This window comes from Convolutriloba macropyga, chromosome 12 (genome assembly GCF_964194025.1).
Source record: "Convolutriloba macropyga chromosome 12, txConMacr16.3, whole genome shotgun sequence".
Taxonomy (NCBI): Eukaryota; Metazoa; Xenacoelomorpha; order Acoela; family Convolutidae; genus Convolutriloba; species Convolutriloba macropyga.
Window position 1 is genome coordinate 6,642,994 of NC_134479.1, and position 16,416 is coordinate 6,659,409.

General features: G+C 35.0%; 1 protein-coding gene across 1 annotated transcript in view; it reads right to left on the reverse strand.

Moving 5' to 3' along the window:
- The window catches only part of LOC142350954 (voltage-gated inwardly rectifying potassium channel KCNH2-like), a 349,390-nt gene that overhangs the window by 166,515 nt on the left and 166,459 nt on the right, over positions 1-16,416 (reverse strand). Inside the window, exons 2-5 of the mRNA XM_075402980.1 lie at positions 12,717-12,826; positions 12,321-12,545; positions 3,717-3,746; positions 576-701 (exon numbers count right to left, since the gene is read on the reverse strand). Coding sequence (XP_075259095.1) covers positions 576-701; positions 3,717-3,746; positions 12,321-12,545; positions 12,717-12,792 — 457 coding nt within the window. The 5' untranslated portion in view covers positions 12,793-12,826. The remainder of the gene's footprint in view (positions 1-575; positions 702-3,716; positions 3,747-12,320; positions 12,546-12,716; positions 12,827-16,416) is intronic.

Genomic DNA, 16,416 nt, shown 5'->3' on the forward strand with positions numbered 1-16,416 from the left:
TCAATACTAATCATGCACATTTTTTCTGGGTTTCAAATTTCAAAATGCCGCCCCCCTCTCTGTATTATGTACTATTCGTGTCCCTACACTACTTGTATGCTCCAGCAATACCACACTATTCAATCCGGAAAAACTATTTTAAATTGGGCAGCAATCTTATTAGACCCAAACAATTTTAAACTCACGGACGTCATAAAAGTATCATATTTAATGTTGAGAATACAAATAAAATATATGAACTTTTTCGGTATTTCAATCAATTACAGAGCTTAGGTTTCAATGAGGCAACCTATATACTCCATCACTCAATACTACTAAAACTATAAGAAAATCGGAAAGCCTTGTTTCAAAAACAACATTTTCACAGATACACCGTAAAGATACTTTAGCACCCTTTAAGATGAACATTATTTCCGAGCACGTGACATTAAATTGCCCATTCCACGAACAGGGTTTCTCACGCTGGATGAAACTAAGCTTGATTAAACTCATAATTAATATTTTCAGGTCCTGAAAGCTGCTAAATAGCCCAACCGATTTTAAATGACTTCTTTAAGAATGTAAAATAAGCATACATTTCTGTGAGCCTCCTCTTGTTGAGGGTGAGTTTGTGATGTCTTCGAAGTTGAGAATGAACATGGCAATCTCATCCTGTTCATTCCTGACTGGAGTTATGGACACTTGACACAGAAATCCCACTCCTGAAATTAAAATACACTACTCAGACAATCTATCCATTTATACGCACTCTTACAAATTGCCTATCTCAGGTTACCTATCTGGGGCATATGATACGGGTTGCCAAAACTAAACTTACCTACCATTAAATGGACCATATTATGGAACCTTAACAGTCACAGAACCCACTGACCATGTACGGCTACAAAATCCATATACATCCCCCGCATAAAATGACAAAGGGCCAAAACGAATTGCCTGAATATTCGAGAAACTATCAGTTATAACCTAGCAAATGGAAATTCCGCAATTATTTGTCGAGTGTTTCATTCTTGTTCAACGCCAATTTTTGTAGAAAATGAACAGCCAGTACCCCACCCCTGCGGTAGTATATGGTCGTCTATAACTGTCACACTTACACCTTCGAGTTAGTCCAAAATATTAACTGCAATAACTAGTTCAACCACTACATAAAAACCAGACAAATCCATACGAAGGCGCTAATTAGTTCAGTCACACATGATTATTGATTTGGTTACAAGAAAACGAAAACAATTCCTTAGAAAAATGGATGAACAAAGTATGATCATTATATTTATCAATTATGATGTTGCTATTGTCAATTTAAGTACCGCATATGATCCATTTTATGGTGAATTTTATGATTTGGAGATTAAAAATAAGATTTTGGGTTGTGAGTTGTGCAGGCTAAAGCACTTATATGCAGATATACGCATTCAACTTCTGAAAGTAACACGAATCAAGTCAGTCACGAGGAGAACTCAATTAAATCTACAGGAATGAGTAAAGTATGTCATAAGAGAGGACATTGACTTCGCTTGCTAAGAAGGGATTGTCGATTTTCATTATACATTATCAATATGCAATTCGGCAGAAAAATAAGTCTTTCGTAATAGTAATAACATAGTGGCAGATTGCCAGAAAATAGCCGCGATAGCTCTCTAGATCTGCATATTCATAATAATTTTAAAAAAACTAAGAGAAACAGCGAAATCTTTCTTTTCATAAATTGGTCAAGTATTGCATTCTGACTGAGAATCTGTATAACTTATTTTAACTTCTATTGGCTGCTCTCAAATAACCTTCATCTAGAGTGCTACACACTCAGTTGACCTGCTGACCTTGAATTAAAGTAAAGAAGTCATATGGTGAGATATGTCACGCGTGACCAAAAGCATAGTCACGTGAATTAACAAAAGACCCGCAACTCTACGAGTGAAAAAGCCTTCACACGCGTAATTCAGTAGAAATTGCACGAATGAATGAATGACCAAAATTGATCTGAAGGCGTCATATGGTCGTAAGAAATCTTGACTGCGAGAACATAGCAGGACAAGTCTGAAACTTAAATCAACGAAGTTAATTAACTAACCTGGTCATCAACATTTTTCCAGCAACATCAAACTAAGACAGTCAACAAAGCACATGATCCCATACGCTCAAAATACCACAAAACTTCATTTAAAAATTCCATTTTCCACAACTAGTCTTGCAAACAATCAAAAAGGAGAACAAAAAATTGACGCTACGCCACCTAGGAATGAGTACATAACTTGTGGAAATCAATAGCAGACAAAGCAAAAAGGGGGCAAAAACAGGAATTCGTCAAAACTCAGCATCATTTTGAAAATTGGTACCCTCAAAGTAAGGAAAAACAACACTACTTACTAAAATCCTTAACCACAGCGCAAAACCACTTTAGAAGTCGTAAAGAAACTATTAGCACTTTCGTTAGGTGAAAAGGAAGATGCTGTGCAAAAATAACAAATGAAAGCATGATTTAACTCTATGAAAGTGATGGCTTAATGTTGAAGACGATAAAGTGACGTTAATTACATAGCACCAGAAGGCCCTTGAGGCCACCTGTAATTTTCTAAGCGACAAGACCACAAGAAAAGCAACAGAAATGGGTCAGACTCAGAAATCAAACATAAAAATTCAACATTAAATCAAAGTTCAAAATAAATGTTTCAAATTTATAAAACTTCCACTTTAATTTAAAGACATCGATATTTATTTTGTGCCCCGGTTACACTTGTCACTAATGAGACTAAATTACTATACAGCTTAAATGAACAACAAATTGGGACAAACACTACAAAAAATAAATGGTAACTTTTTGAAAACAATTGGTTGACAAATTGATCGAAAGTATTAGCTATGAACTGAAACAATTAATTCAAGCATCCTTAACAACTAATGAGCCCTGTCACTAAAGAGGTTGAATAACAAAAAGTACAAAAAATAAACGCAAATGGGCTAAAAGTTTCTGAAAACAAATATTCAAAGTCAAAAGCAAACTATGAAGATTCATTTTTGCCTCATTAACAAACATTGAGAACTGTAACAATTAAGAGAAAATGACAAAACAAAAAAAACAACTACAAACCTGTACAAGACTTAAAAAATTACTGCTATTTTTGAATACAAGCTGTTACAAAATAGTTGAAAATAGGACACCAGAGAATTTTAAAAACGGGCAAAACAAAAAAATGGTGATATTTTATTGAGATAAACAGCTGAATTAAAAAAAAATAATTGCTTTCAAAATCCGCAATTTTGTTCAAACACCAATTGCTCACTAACTTTTAAGGTAATTTAAAAAACAAAATCGCTCTCATGAAAAAGTCAAAAGTGTGAACAGATTTCTCTTCAGTGTGAGCGGGAGAGCAATGAATTCAGATTGAGAGGTTACAACGAAGAGGGGGAGCAAATAACTTCTCGGAATTTGTAGTAAATTTTTACTTTTTTAAATGCAATGGCCTAAAAAACCCCACTGGAACCATTGACCCCACCCTCTCCCGCAGCTGAAGCTCTACTCACCTTTAATAGAATTCAGCCGCAATGGACTTCTAATGAAATCAGATAATAGATAAAGCATTCATTTATTGAAGGGAATGATGTGACTGCAAAATTTCGAGAGCTCTTATTATTTGCATAATGACATAACAGTAACATGTGAACAGATTAGATAAAAACAGTCATCTCGAAATTCAGCAAACTAGTGTTATACTCACTCTCTTCACCCGATGAATTATCCACCATCGCTAAAATAACTAACTTACGAATCGAAATCGTCAAAATTCGCAATTTACTACTAAGCAAAGTTTCGCGACATTTCAAAAGGCAGTCTATTCTTTTTCAAAATCTGTAACATGTTAATTGAAAATTGCCACCTGGTAAATGTTACTTGCCATAAATTTATCTCATTATTTTCTTAAATCTTCCTACTCTTCAGAATGAAGAATCTTTTTATAACTAATTATAATAATGATTGTAATGATCAGCTTAAATGGAAAAACTGAATCTAAATATGCTACTATTTTTAGTTCAGCTAACGACACAAGTTAAAGCGTACACCATTAAATGTATTTAAAAACTGCTAAGGTCAAGAACAACTGCCATGTTTCACCTGCCATAGTCATTCTTTTCTGTACAAGTCAAATCCTGTGCAACTGAACATTCCGCGTTGTTCAAGTATCGAAATTGAAACTAGTGAGACTAATAATAATCATCATAATAACAACGGCTTTAGGAAAATCCAACCGGGTTAACTGCCCGGCAAAATGAGTTGTTCAGTCAGTTAACAAAGTTCGTTATTAAAATTAAGTTTCTTCAAGTCTCTGCAATTTGTGCATCCACATAGCAGTCTCCAAGTTCACATCTCAAGTTAATAAAATGTTATCAAAGTTACTGAACTTAATCTGCTTATCACAATCGCTTCCATTTGAACTCAATTCTATTAATCGCACTTTGCTGCGCACCCAAATTTTATTAAAAAAAAAAACGAAATACGAGTAGTTTGAGATCTTTATACACTTTGAGCTGAATATACACTACATAATTCCAATTCCAAAACTGAAACCAATTTCGGTGCACTTTTCATTTCACTTTCAGTAGTAAACTGCCACCAAATGAGTTAGCTGGTTAACGAAATGAATGAGAGCCCGAAATCGATCATGCAAGTGTCAAAAAGTATGCAAAAAATCAAATCGATCAAGCAAAAACTTTGCATAGAAGACACATGCAACAACATAAATTGCATGAAACTTTGTTCTGGAGCAACTAATAAACTCAGTTCTCACAAATAAACCTTACCAATGGCTATATGATAAGTTAATTTAAGATATAAGATAATAAGTTAATTAAAGTATAAGATAATTTTCCAATTGCTTTTATTAAATGAAAAACTTTAGACAGTGAAAGTTCATTCTTTTTGGTGTAACTATTAAGTGAAAGTTTAATGCTTGTAATGGTTAACAATAAAGCAACCGCGTTCTTTGCAATGTATATACTAAGCACCAGGGATTTGGAAAAATTAATTACCATTAAATGGGTGGACAAAAAGAGGAGCAATCAATTAATTTAATTGGCAAAACACAAGAATCATTTATTGCAATAATAGCAATTATTGATCAATTAAATCTGATGCTCTATCAATTTTTTGTATATTTGAAAACAATTTTGACTTAATTCACTCAAAAATGTACGCAATTGGTTATATTATCAGAATTATTTAGCTTCTAATCGACGATAACTTTTTTTACCACCCAAATCTGTCAAATTACATACGATCTATGACAGAAGTTTGTGATCTGGGAACTTTTTATCTAGTTGCGGGTTTGCGACCTCGCAAAATGCTGTTTCAATTTTAGCCAATTATTGGGAAATTAATTGTGTCGTTCCAATCAATTATTGCAGTTAGAATAGAGCAACCAATCAGTTATTGGAATCGATTATTTGCCAATTATTACAATTACAATTAATTTTTCTAATTCCCTGCTAAGCACTGTGGCTGACCCCATGCAGATCCCACACTATATCGAGAAGGGGCCTTCTAAATTAAATTGACTTCGAGATATATTGACAACTTTGAGATATATTAACAACAAGAATAAACAGTCTAGAGATCGGTCGGTTCATTTTGATGTTACTTTAACCTTTAAACAGCATGTTGCTAAGTTTGTACGCCTTTACCACTCTGTCTGATAAAAAACAACTTAAGTCTGGCAATCTCAACAAGAAGAAATATATTATCTACGAAGAACTGTTACGAATCTGACAGAATGTTTGAAAAAATCGGCAACCCCGATTGAAATAAAAAAAACTGATACTGCTTTGAATTTTTCCAGAAAACCCTATATAGGAGATCAAAATCAGACCCAAACTGCAACATCAAGCGGCACAAATGCAGCAACCAGCGGACAACCGACAACATACGCAGATCAATTCAAAGGCTAATCAATCAAAGTTGACCCAACACAAAATGCCAGCACAATCAATGCCTATAGACGACATTTATTATCCCAAAAACGGCACTATAGAGGCAATAGTAATTGGAGATTAAATTACCAACAGAACTGACGGAAAGCAAGATGGACCAAATGTGCTAGCAAGAGGCTTCAGGGGTCATACGACCTCAGGACTGCTTGAGAGAACTGCAAACACCAGAGCAAAAAAGCGAAAGAAGTAACAACTCTAATCGGAATCAATAATTGTCTATCGGGTGGTTTCGACATTAAGGAATCAATTACGCCATACGGAGAACTTATATATACATGTGCTCACAAATTCATACCAGAGACAATATCAATCCGCATTCTATTACCGCTTGGTGCCTTTAGAAAAGAGAGTAACGTTAGTGTCAATAAATTCGACAAACAACTATGTAGTTTAGTTTCAAAAATGGACCTATCCAACACAAAACTTAACCTGTTTGATTAAATGCCGAGTTTCAAAATAATCATGACTATATTCAAACATATGGCCTCCATCCCTCTGAAAACGGTGCTAAGGCTATTGTAAAGTCTCTTCGCAACAACGTGACAAACTTAAAAGTTGAAATAGGCCACTGTGCTATATGAATTCGACCGAAACAATAGACAAACACCAAGACCTAGCCAAAAATATGTACTTCATTTTTTAAAAAAAATATCTATTAACGTACCTTTTGAATCAGGTCTTCCTTTTCTTAGTAACAAGCTTGATGCTCTTGTATATTACCATAACTGCACAGCAAAATTATTATTTGTGAAAGTAGTGTAACACGTTATCTGAAATCAACCCAAGTTAACTCAGTCAAAATTGATTGCGATTATTCTTTTGCTATGTGGTGACGTGGAGTCAAATCCAAGACCAACAGTTTCTTACGAATCTACTTTAGCAATAACAAAAAAATGTTCTAAAAACATTTAAATTATCCACTTGAACGTGCAAAGTATAGTTCGGAAAAAAATCTCATTGTAATGTCTCCTCCGGGATTTTGAGGAAAACAATTATTGGACTAAGTAAAACTTGGTTAACTGGAAATTATTGTTCTAAGCTTTGGAACGTTTTAAACGATACTCATGCACTATTCCGAAAACACCACTTTCAAAAAGATGAAAAGAAAAGCAGGGGTGTGACCCTATTTGTTACGAAGAAACTAGCACCAAAAGAAAGTCCTGATTTAATGATGTTCGATGAAAATTTGTGAGTCAGTTTGGGTTGAATGTAAAAAAGTTTTCCAAAAAATTTCGAAAAAATGCTTATCAACCTAACGTACAATCCCTCAAAACATCTAGAAAAATTTCTAGAAGAACTGTCAAACTAAGCTTTGGACACATCAAAACTTACATGTACTGGGTGACTAACCTCAACTGTTTAAACGAAAGTGAGAAAAAGAAATTGGAAAGCGTCATAACACCTTATGGTCTGCCAATTGTTGACGTAGATGAATCCACAAGACTAGCACAAAACTCAGAATCACATATTGAATACATTTTGACCGAAAGCATAGAAGAAAACAGGCAATATATTTTTGATACGCCATTCAAATGAGATCATTTAGCATCTCTTGTTGTAACTGATCTCAAATTGATAGAAAGCAAAGCGAATAGTTCATACTGTTTCGACAAGAAACAGTACAATGCAAACAATTTCGTAAAAACCCTGTTATTTTCAACGTGGCACTTCACTTATCAATGCAATGAAGTTCTCGTAATGTTTACTATATTGATATCAATTAGCAATGCACTCTAAACTCACGCTCCAATTGTAAAAAAAAACTTATTCGAAAATGCAAACACAAGAACATGCTGAAGACTGAATGGTTTGATGAGGAATGTAAAGCAGAAATACGAAAAAAATAAAATGCACTTAGGACATACCAGGAAAACAAAACGTCTAACAATTGTGATTTTTATAACAAAAAGCGACAATCTCTATCGAACCTAATAAATGTTAAAAAGACAGAACATTCAAGCCATCGTTTTGTATCTCTGGACACTGAGAAAAAACGCTGGAATTTCATTAATTCAATTAGAGGGGAAGAATAATTTCACTACTTACTGCGCAGCAAAATTCGTTGAAAGACTTACTAACGAAATTGAAATAGCGGCGATTCTTAATTATACTTTTTCTACCCAAGGTACATTTTTAGGGACAAAAATGTACAACGATACGCCCATGAAAATAATCTAAGCAAACATACCGAACCGTTCAGTTTTCAGCTTGTTACAGAAAAAATCGAAAATGATGTCATAAAAAACAGTAGATGATGTCAGGGATTGAGTCCCAACAAGCCATTAGGTTCTTGTACGGTTCCTGCCTGGGCTATAAAAGATGGTCAAACAATCATTGTACCACATCTTACTTACAATCTTAACAAATGCATTAAACCAAATACAATCAGGCCTATCTACAAAAAAGGTGACCCTTGGATGCCACCAACTACCGCCCAATGTCAATAACAAGTGCATTTTAAAAACTTTTGAGCGAATCCTACGTCAACAAATAACGAATCACGTACAAAAACTAGAACTTATGAATCCGCTTCAATTTGGTTTTCGAAAACGTGTTTCCACAGCCGATGCTTTGTTATTTTTCATAGAATCAGCTCCTAAAAGTATTGACAAAAAATATTGTCCAAACTGCACTTTTGGATCTCCCAAAGGAATTTGCTTCCATATCTCATGATATCCTAATACAAAAAACAAAAATAATTGGCTTTGATAGCGATGCACAGAACCTTACAAAGATGCTTTATTTCTAACAGACTTCAACGCGTAGAATTAGATTCAATTTACTCCACCTGGATAAAAAGTGTCAGAGGTGTAACCCAAGGAACCGTATTGGGACCTCTCTTGTTCAATTTAAAAAAATACGATCTTTGTACAGCTATTGATTCTAATGTAACAATGATAAGGTATGCTGATGACTGCCTAGTTTTGCTTCTAACAAGGATAAAAAGAAAGCAAAAAGATCCCTGGAATCAAACATATACAATTTAGCAAGCTACTTCAGGAGAACACCTATTAAATTTGAATTATTAAAAACCAGTTCAATTGCTTCAGCAAACAAAATGATCAAAGAAACAAAAGCCAGGACACGATATAAGTAGATAACAAAGTAATCAAAAACTCTAAAGGATGTAAATATTCAGGACTAACAATTGATAGCAGTCTGTTCCATGAATCATGTTAAACATGAATCATGTTAATTTGATTGCGATTATTCTTTTGCTATGTGGTGACGTGGAGTCAAATCCAGGACCAAAAGTTTCTTACGAATCTATTTTAGCAATAACAAAAGAGTTCTAAAAACATTTAAATTATACACTTGAACGCGCAAAGTATAGTTCGAAAAAAAATCTCATTGTAATGTATCCTCCGGGATTTTGAGGAAAACAATTATTGGACTAAGTAAAACTTGGTTAACTGGAAAATATTATTCTAAGCTTTGGAACGTTTTAAACGATACTCATGCACTATTCCGAAAACACCACTTTCAAAAAGATGAAAAGAAAAGCAGAGGTGTGGCCCTATTTGTTACGAAGAAACTAGCACCAAAAGAAAGTCCTGAGTCAATGATGTTCCCTCAAAACATCTAGAAAAATTTCTAGACGAACTGTCATACAACTTAAACTACGCTTTTGGACAATGCAAAACTTACATGTACTGGGTGACTTTAACCTCAACTGTTTAAACGAAAGTGAGAAAAACAAATTGGAAAGCATCATAACACCTTATGGTCTGCCAATTGTTAAGGTACATGAATCCACAAGACCAGCACAAACTTCAGAATCACATATTGAATACATTTTGACCGAAAGTATAGAAGAAAACAGGAAATATATTTTTGATACGCCATTCAAATGAGATTATTTAGCATCTCGTTGTTGTAACTGATCTCAAATTGATAGAAAGCAAAGCGAATAGTTCATACTGTTTCGACAAGAAACAGTACAATGCACAAGATTTCGTAAAAACGCTTGTATTTTCAACGTAGCCCTTCACTTATCAATGCAATGAAGTTCTCGTAATGTTTACTATTGATATCAATTCTTAGCAATGTACTCTAAACTCACGCTGCAATTGTGAAAAAAAAACATTCAAAATTGCAAACACAAGAACATGCTGTAGACTGAATGGTTTGACGAGGAATGTAGAGCAGAAATACGAAAAAAATAAAATGCACTTAGGACATACCAGAAAAAAACGTCTAACAATTGGGATTTTTATAACAAAAAGCGACAATCTCTATCAAAGCTAATAAATGTTAAAAAGACAGAACAATCAAGGCATCGTTTTGAATCTCTGGCACCGAGAAAAACGCTGGAATTTCATTAATTCAATTAGAGGGAAAGAAAATAATTTCACTACTGTAACTGCGCTGCAAAATTCGTTGAAACACTTTCTACCAAATTTGAAATAGCTGAGTTTCTGAATATTACTTTATCTAACCTTGGTAATATTTTTAGGGACAAGAATGTACAACGATACGCCCATGAAAATAATCTAAGCAAACATTCCGAACCGTTCAGTTTTCCGCTTGTTACAGAAAAAATAGTAATTGATGTTGTCAGGGAGTTGAGTTCGAACAAGCCATTAGATTCTTGTACGGTTCCTGCCTGGGCTATAAAAAATGGTCAAACAATAATTGTACCACATCTTACATTCTTAACGAATGCATTAAACCAAATACTTATCCAGACTGCATTAAAAAAGCGGAGATCAGGCCTATCTACAAAAAAGGTGACCCTTGGATGCCACCAACTACCGCCCAATGTCAATAACAAGTGCATTTTTAAAATTTTTGAGCGAATCCTACGTCAACAAATAACGAATCACGTACAAAAATTAGAACTTATGAATCCGCTTCAATTTGGTTTTCGAAAACGTGTTTCCACAGCCGATGCTTTGTCATTTTTCATAGAATCAGCTCCTTAAAGTATTGACAAAAAATATTGTCCAAACTGCACTTTTGGATCTCCCAAAGGCATTTGCTTCCATATCTCATGATATCCTAATACAAAAACCAAAAATAATTGGCTTTGATAGCGATGCACAGAACCTTACAAAGATGCTTTATTTCTAACAGACTTCAACGCGTAGAATTAGATTCAATTTACTCTACCTGGATAAAAGTTGTCAGAGGTGTAACCCAAGGAACCGTATTGGGACCTCTCTTGTTCAATTTATAAAAATACGATCTTTGTACAGCTATTCATTCTAATGTAACAATGATACGGTATGCTGATGATTACTTAGTTTGGCTTCTAACAAGGATAAAAAGATAGCAAAAAAATCTCTGGAGTCAAACATACATAATTTAGCAAGCTACTTCAGGAGCACATCTGTGAAATTTGAATTCTTCAAAAACAGTTTATTTGTTTCAGCAAACAAAATGATCAAAGAAACAAAACCCAGCACACAAAGTGGATAACAAAGTAATCAAAAAATCTAATGGATGTAAATATTTAGGACTAACAATTGATAGCAGTCTCAGTTTCATGAATCATGTTAAACAAACGTTAAAGAAGATGGCTCAGGGGATAAAACCTATAGACTCATTTGGAACTCAACTCCCAACATCAGGCTTAGAAATTTTACTTCATTCATTTGTTTTTTCACATCTCAATTATTCCGCTTTAATTATTCAGCACATTAGAAAACATATGATGACTTCACTAGAAAAACAGCTGTGCTGGGGTCTTAAAAAAGTGTTCTTCCGCTCAAATTGTAAATCGTCACGGCACTTTAGAATTAAAAAACAGGTGAGTGGGATTGAAAAGAGAATTGATCAACTTTCTATCTTTTCTATCTCAGAAAATATATCAGGTGAGAAACAAATACGTTCTATACGACACTGATTTTACCAAGTGCAAAATACTCCATTAACGATCGTACTCAAAAAACAAATTTCCATGACCACAGATCAACTTCTTTTCTAGACAAGTCTTTTTTCCATGCTACGTCAAAAAAATGGAATTCACTACCAAATCAACTCAGAGATTTCAAAACTAGCAACTGTGTTCAAAAAATTGTTAATAAAGCACTACAAAGATCAAATTCCTGATACCAAGAATAATTTTGAATGTCTTTCGTGGCGTGAGTTGCGACTAGTTTAATCTTTAAAAACCTCACTGTGGAATTTTGCAATCAGTTTTTTTATTTAACGTAATTTTTGTTGTGATTTATACTTTTAATTGTACACTTTTGCATTAATAGCATCTCGCTTCAACAATTACAGTGCTAAACAATAAAGTGTCAAGTTCTTCTTCGATTTTAGAATACAACACGAAGCAGTTGTGAAATATATTAATAGCAGGTGAAGGCGCAACACTTTGGAACAACCCTTACCATCTTTCTTGTACAGCAGTAGCTCAATATTAGCATCAGTTTGATTTTCAATAGCAGCATTCAACTGCTGCACAGCCTGTGGAAAAGTGTTCTGGCCGTACAGAAATTCAACTCTGCAAGACTTCTGCATGACCTCTGCACGAGAGAAACCTGTGAGATCACAGAACCCATCGTTGCAGTAAATGATACGACAATGCACTGCATTTGCTATCAAGAAATTCTTATCTAAAACAAATCAGTGGTGTACATTTATTATTGGTTTAAGCATTTTTTTACATACTCAAAAGTGCTGTACAATAGATTTCTTAGAACAAAATGTTTTTAGTTTCTGAAGGCGTTTTCGCTTTGTAAGTTTTACTTCAAAAAGGAGTTACACATATAACAGTTAAAACTTACTTAGACACTCAGATTTTCGAATGATAGTGTCGAAGAACGTATTTTGTGGAGCAACATAGCCGCGTCTAACTGGCATTGTCGACTTCTAGGACATTTAACTCATTGTCTTCCTAAAAAACACATTGTATCAAATAATATGTAACTGTAATATCCGTGCACTGTCAACGGTTACGGTTTGGGTTGGATGTTATTCCTAAGCACTTTAAACCTCGGAGTTACTGAGAAAAATTTTCCAAGTTTCAGACTTGAATTTAATGGAGCAAATGTAAAAGTTCAATCAGTTTAATACAAAATTAGATGTAAAAGAAACCAATTTGTCAAATTAAAATTACTTCCAATACTTAAAACAAACGTTTTCGAACTTTACGTTCATCGTCAGGTTAAAACTGTTTTACAAATTGTTAAAAGATAAAATGAATATGTATTTACATTTGTCTGAGATGACAATTAAAACAATTCTAGGAAACATTCTAAAAAATTCAATCGAAAATTTTTCCTTATATACAATATTTAGCCTATTTACAAAAAATATTTACATCTGTTATCAATTTACTTAAAAACATTCCTATTCCGGATTTTTCGATTTTGTCCATGTTCTTGTATTTTTAGGGTTATTCCGAATTTGCCCTAACCATAAGTATCCCTCTTGTGGAGGTTTTGCAAATTTCGTTTTGTCATGCACAAAATGTTTTTGCCCTATGCATTCTCATTTAGTCAAAATTATGATTTGAACTAATATTTTAGCGTGAGTTCCCTCCCCCTATATTCGTCGCGTGTGTTTAGTGCCGGCTTCAGCTTGCTGATATAAATAGCTTCGATGATCATTAGTTTTTCTACTGACCGACAGGCGTCCAGAATTCTCCATTCAATGTCATTCGTGGCGCCACGACATTCAATTAGATGTTGACCCACCTGTGAATCCTTCTTTTGATGTTCTGTTATCCTTGTGGTAACATGCCGGCTTGTTTGCCCAACATAGATGGATCCGCATCCATTACATTTAATTTCATATACCACGTGGGATTTCAGATCTCTATCAAAGGATGATTTCAGGGTGGGGAGGCACGATCTTAATTTTCGCGTTGTAAAAACTACTTGCAATTCGCATAGTTTCTTCAATTTGCTTGCGAAGTTTTGAGTGAGGTTGCCTCTGTATTGTAGAAAAATAGTTGGCTTATCATTAGATTTAGTCTTGCTTTTTTGATGTTCTTTTGGTGTTGTTCTTAATTGGTCTTTACCGCCACTTATTATTTTTTCTAGAGTCTGATTCACAATTTTTGAAGACCATTCCTCTGGATATTGTTTGCCCAACATAGATGGATCCGCATTCATTACATTTTATCTCTTATACAACAACGTATTTCAGGTCTCTATGAAAAGGTGATTTCAGGTTGGGGAGGCATAATCTTTTTTGCCTTATAAAAACCACATGCAAAATGCATAGTTCTTTCAAATTGATTACAATGTTTTAAGTAAATTGCCTCTGTATTTTAGAAAAGGAGTTGATTTATCATGAGATCTAGTCTTGCTTTTTATGTTCTTTTGGTGTTGTTTTCAATTGATCTTTACCGCCATTCATTATATTTTCTAACGTCTGGTTCACTCTTACTGAAGACCACTCCTCTGGATACTGATTTTTGGTCCAGCAAGATTTGTTCTTTTCAAGAGCCTGATCGAAGGCCAACCAATTAGAGGTTGCATTAAAAACCCTGTGAACCGTCCCTTGAATCACATTTTTCTTATGTTGAAGCGGTGCACAGCTGCGAAAATTCAGTATTATTCCAGTGTCAGTTGGTTTTTGATACCAATGACAGGTGATATTATTTTTGCTGCTCACATTTACGTTAATGTCAAGAAAAGCCAAACCCCCATCCATGTTCACTTTTTCTAAGGTAAATTGCAGGTTGTTGTGTAATGAATTTGCAAATTTTAAATACTCATCCGGGTCACCACGAACCGTGCAGATAAAATCATCCACATACCTTTTAAACAATTTCATCTACTTATCGTGTCCCACTGTCTGTTGGTTGCTGCAATAAGTACAAATCCAAACCACATCCTGCATGTTGGCGTATTCCTCATTCGATATTTTTTGGCATCTTGCATGAAACCAGTTTTTGCATGACTCACATTCCACTCCTTTTCCTCGGTAGGTCACTCTCCGGTTACAGTCTTTGCAATTCCCGTTTTGGTCGCATCTGGAAAAGTTTTTACTGAGCTCTGGTTTTTGAAGTGATGCCTCAAACGATTTCATCCACACATTTGCTAGTATTACAGCCAGTGATGCACCCATAGCCAGTCCCTCTGATTGTACATACCAGATCCCATTACATTTGAAATGAACATTCGTCACCGCAAGCTTTAGCAAACTTTTCATGGCGGACCTTGGGATATCTGGAGCTAGGTTGCTTGAATAGAGATCTCTTAGAGCAATTTCTATAGCCTCTCCAACTGGAACGTTGGTGTACAAACTTATTACGTCAAGAGATACTATCTGCTCGTCATCTTCAAGAGTGAGAGACTAGGACATCAAAAACAAACTTCATCAATTGCTTGTAAATATTAGAAGATTTGTGAAGATGAGAGATGTAAAGCAATTAAAGAGAGGCAGCTCGATTGTGTAAGGTTTAGGTTTGAATATGTTCTTTGGTTTCAGTCCTATCAATGGTTAATTAATCTTAGGTTATTTTTACCCATTTTCGTTAATCTCCGTGGGATTTTCTCATAGTTATTTTCTACCGCATGGGTCCCTGTTAGTTAAACTAACAGATAACAGGTTTACCTGCTTTGACGAATCCCGTTATGAACAAACATTCCTTGACGTGTCCCGTCAAGATTAATTTCTATGATGATTCCCATCATTATTTATGATGCTTTCTCTATATTGTTAAAATCCGCTTTACTATTAGTAACCATCTCTTTTTGTTCTCCTTTTTGTTTATGAAAATTTCGAATTATGCGCTTAATATGTAATTTATGAGCATGTCATACATTATGGTTCACTATACTGCCTCCCTCTTAGAAAAATGTGAGTGTTCCACTCGCTCACACAGCAAGAGTTTCAAATGTCCATTTTCGAGTTCATATATTCTTGTGCTTTTTCAATGCCGTACTTGTCATAGATATTACGGGCCTCCTCGTCTTCCATAATTTTCTTTGCTTGAAGAATGATTTTGAACATGTCCTCACGACCACCCTTGTCCGGATGACAAAGCATTGCTAACGTTTTGAAATGTTTCTGGATAGTACTGGTCGTGGCCCCCTGTGGCAGGAATAGAAGTTCATAAAAGTTTGGAGGTCGACTGAACGGGCTCTGCGCATTGATCGCCTCCAGCCTCCTCTGTATGACCTTCTTTGAGGTTTGCTCTGTTTTTACTCTACCCCTCAGCTTTCTATTGTCTATCTCGGCATTCTCCAACTCCCGAGCTAAGCACTCCCGCTCGTCCACAAGAGCGATACATTCCCTTGTTTTTGTTTCGGCTAGATTTGTAACCTCCTCCAACTCTTTCTTCAATGTTTCCACCTGCCTTCTGCAGGACTCCCGCTGATTCCCAGCGTATTCAAGTTGCCGTTGGGTCTCCAGCAATTGATCACCTAATCTTTGACTTTCAAGTTTTAACTGCCGGAGCTCCTCTTCGAGCCGAGCCCCGGCTGTTCCCAGCATTTCGCTGTTGTCAATCTTCTTTTGTTGTTCCTCGAT